Source organism: Panthera leo, chromosome C2, assembly GCF_018350215.1.
Source record: "Panthera leo isolate Ple1 chromosome C2, P.leo_Ple1_pat1.1, whole genome shotgun sequence".
In the NCBI taxonomy this organism is placed as follows: domain Eukaryota; kingdom Metazoa; phylum Chordata; class Mammalia; order Carnivora; family Felidae; genus Panthera; species Panthera leo.
In genome coordinates this window covers 20,073,813-20,076,873 of record NC_056687.1, presented here as the reverse complement: position 1 = coordinate 20,076,873, position 3,061 = coordinate 20,073,813, and the positions used below count along the sequence as shown (strand labels likewise).

Below are 3,061 nucleotides of genomic sequence, written 5' to 3'. Positions count from 1 at the left end.
TAAATACATCTTTTGAAGACTACAATATATATTTACACATAATGGTGCTGTGTAGAACAGAGGGGAAAAAAAACAATGCTAATGGAGAATAAATTATTGGAGGAAGAGGTATCTGAAGAGGGAGAAAGCATCCAGACAGATATACTATGGATACATTATAATATTTAAACACCAAAACCGTTTAGTATTTATTCCTCAAATATTCTTATTCCCCAATTTTACTATTCAAATAATTTAAGTCAGAGTGTTACATTATCTCATTACTAATTCTGTTATTATTTTCCAGTAGGTACTTAATTGATTAAATCTCTCCATTGCATTATATTAAATATAATGTATGCTTAGTAACAGATATTTAGGTAATACATATTTTGTAAAATTTTTATTTTCTTTGTAGATCTTTCTGTAGCAAAATGGAAGGTAAATATCGGTTCATATATTAAACTTTTAAGTATTTAGGACTGACATAATTTTTTTTAGTTATTTTGCTTCTATTGGAAATATTATTATCCTTGCTGTAACATATACAAAAATATTTACGTTTCATATTTTTGGACTAAAATAACAAAAATATCATGTTCAAAGTGTGTCACCAAAAGTAACATTAATTTTTCTTCTAGAAATGGAAATTTGTAAGTAATAGAAAATGTTATAAATTTCTTTGTCTGAAATATAGACCAAAAGAATAATTTAATATTAGATATCACAAAAATAAAAAAGGAAGAGGGCAATTTTGACAATTTGTTTTGTGGTGGAAAGGACATCAGTCAATGGTATAGCCCTAATTTCATCACCCCCCCAAAGTTGAGACACTACTTTCAAAAGAATAATTCAAAAATATTGTATAGTTAAGTCTTAAGTAAGTTTTGCAAATCTTATGTTAAAAATGAATTAGAATTTTTAATAGGGTAATAACTGAAGCTAACTTACAAAATGTTTCTGTCTTTTACCCCTCCCCCCTGCTTTCCCCCTTCCTCCCTCTTTCCCTCCTTCCTTCCCTACCTCCCTCCTTCCTTCCTTCTTCCTTTCTATTCTTCTTTTCCTTCTTTTCAAAAAAACCCAGTGAGTGAGCATAATTTCATTGAATAATTATGTTCTTAAGCAAGGGCATCATGTTTCTTTGTACCTTCTGCTCAGTAGTATCATAATATAATTTTTCTCTATATGTTATTTTATTTTATTTTTTTTAAACTGGAATATGAATATATCTCTTTATTAGAATGCTCACGAGAATGGCACACGAGCACTGTCCTTCTGATGTGATGAAGAATACACACACCTGCCCCACACTGTGGCAGGGAACAGGGGTCATGGCTTTCAGAGCTGGTACCAACTGTCCACTGAAGACCTTTGCATTCACCAGAGAGGATGTTTCCTGGACTTCAGCATCTCTGCTGTAGCTTCCAGTCAGGCCTCCGGGACTCACGAGACTTCTTCATTTCAGCATCAGTTGATTCTCTTTTCTCTTGCCACTCTGGACTCCTTCAAGACCTAGGTCAACTGCCCCATGTCTAACTTGCTCAGGCAGCTTCTGGAATTCTGCAGCACATCTTTGCTATGCTGCTGCCCTGCTGCCCTCAGGGGCATGGTTAGGAGTTGGGGGAGAGGGGGAACAATAACCACATTACCGAAGCAAACGGCAGGGGCAGATTAGCACACGACACTTGGACATACACCTAATAACCTCACAGGATACATGCTTTCTCCCCAAATGCTACACAATCTCCATAGAGAGCAAACGCTTATGGAATGATTTTGTACACCAGGCACGAGGGATACAAAGTGAATGGTGTTTACACCCATCAGGTCCTGCACACAAGGGGAAGTCAGCGCCTGAAAGCTGGAACGAGATCTCTATCCTGGCTCTTCCCTGCCTTTGAATGGAATCACCACTCTGTCTCCGCCTGTTCTTCGCATTAGTTCAGTTTTCAAAAGGGAGGATAAGATGGCAGAGAAGAATGGGAGACTGGGCTGGGTGGAGGATTAATATACGGATAACACCCCGTAAAACAAAAATAATACAAAAATGCAAAACCCGGATTTAGTACTGTGATATAACAAGAGAACGTGGCCGGAGGTACTACATGCTAACACAGACAATAGGATACACAACCCCAAGGGGAGGACTCAGTGAGGAGTGGGGCACAGGCCGCCGGTTTAGACTAAGAGCCTTTCAATGGACTGCTGAATGGACTGGATCTGCTGCTTCAGCTGTGAGCCTTCTTTGATGGTGACAGAACAGGCGATGACAGGCCTGGAGACCCCACAGGCCCGCCCCAGGGCCTGCTTAGAGCGCACAAACACGTAGGGCACGTTCTTATCCTCACATAGCAGCGGAAGGTGAAGGATGATCTCCAGCGGCTCAGCGTCTGCAGCCATCACGATGAACTCAGAGATGCCTCTGTTGAGGGTTTTGGTGGCTTCATTAGCTCCTTTCCGAAGCTGCTTGTAGTTACATGACTGCTGAACAAGGTCCAGTAGTTTCTTGGTGAGGTGGGCGTCTGCGAGGGGGTAGGCCTTCGGATTTACATCAGCCTCAGTCATCGCGTCTGCCTCGGTGGTCTCCTGCCCAGCACCGCCTCTATATGTTATTTTAAAAAAGTTTTGTGGGGCACCTGTGTGGCTCAGTCGGTTAAGCCTCCGACTTCGGCTCAGGTCGTGATCTCACGGTTCATGGGTTTGAGCCCTGTGACCCGCTCTGTGCTGACAGCTCAGAGCTTGGAGCCTGCTTCGAATTCTGTGTCTCCCTCTCTGTCTGCTCTTCCCCCACTCATGCTTTGTCTCTCTCTTAAAAATAAATAAACATTAAAAAAATTTAAAAAAAGTTTTGTGTAATAAGCAGATTGTAAAGAAATGGCCTTCAATATCACTACGTGTTGCTTGGACACGAGCCCAACAAGGAGCATGAATTATTCCAGTCTAGAGGCCTGACGTCCCATCTCCCAAGGGTGGCAAAGCTGATTCATAAACAACTTTTAGCTATTTCTTACAATCCCCCAGGTTTCCAGGTGCTGATTACAGTAAACCTTAATTTAGAAGCAGAATTTGTTCCAGAATCATG

At 40.8% G+C, this 3,061-nt stretch overlaps 1 protein-coding gene across 1 annotated transcript; it reads right to left on the bottom strand.

The window, feature by feature from the left end:
- Window positions 1-1,192: 1,192 nt before the first annotated feature.
- On the bottom strand, window positions 1,193-2,573 carry LOC122229827 (NHP2-like protein 1). Its single transcript, XM_042955332.1, has one exon. The coding sequence runs from the start codon at window positions 2,542-2,544 to the stop codon at window positions 2,158-2,160; it is 387 nt and encodes a 128-aa protein (XP_042811266.1). The 5' UTR covers window positions 2,545-2,573; the 3' UTR covers window positions 1,193-2,157.
- Between the last annotated feature and the right edge of the window lie 488 nt (window positions 2,574-3,061).

Bases quoted from the DNA above. Each gene is read 5' to 3' on its own strand.
- LOC122229827 (XM_042955332.1), bottom strand. From the start codon at position 2,544: ATGACTGAGGCTGATGTAAATCCGAAGGCCTACCCCCTCGCAGACGCC.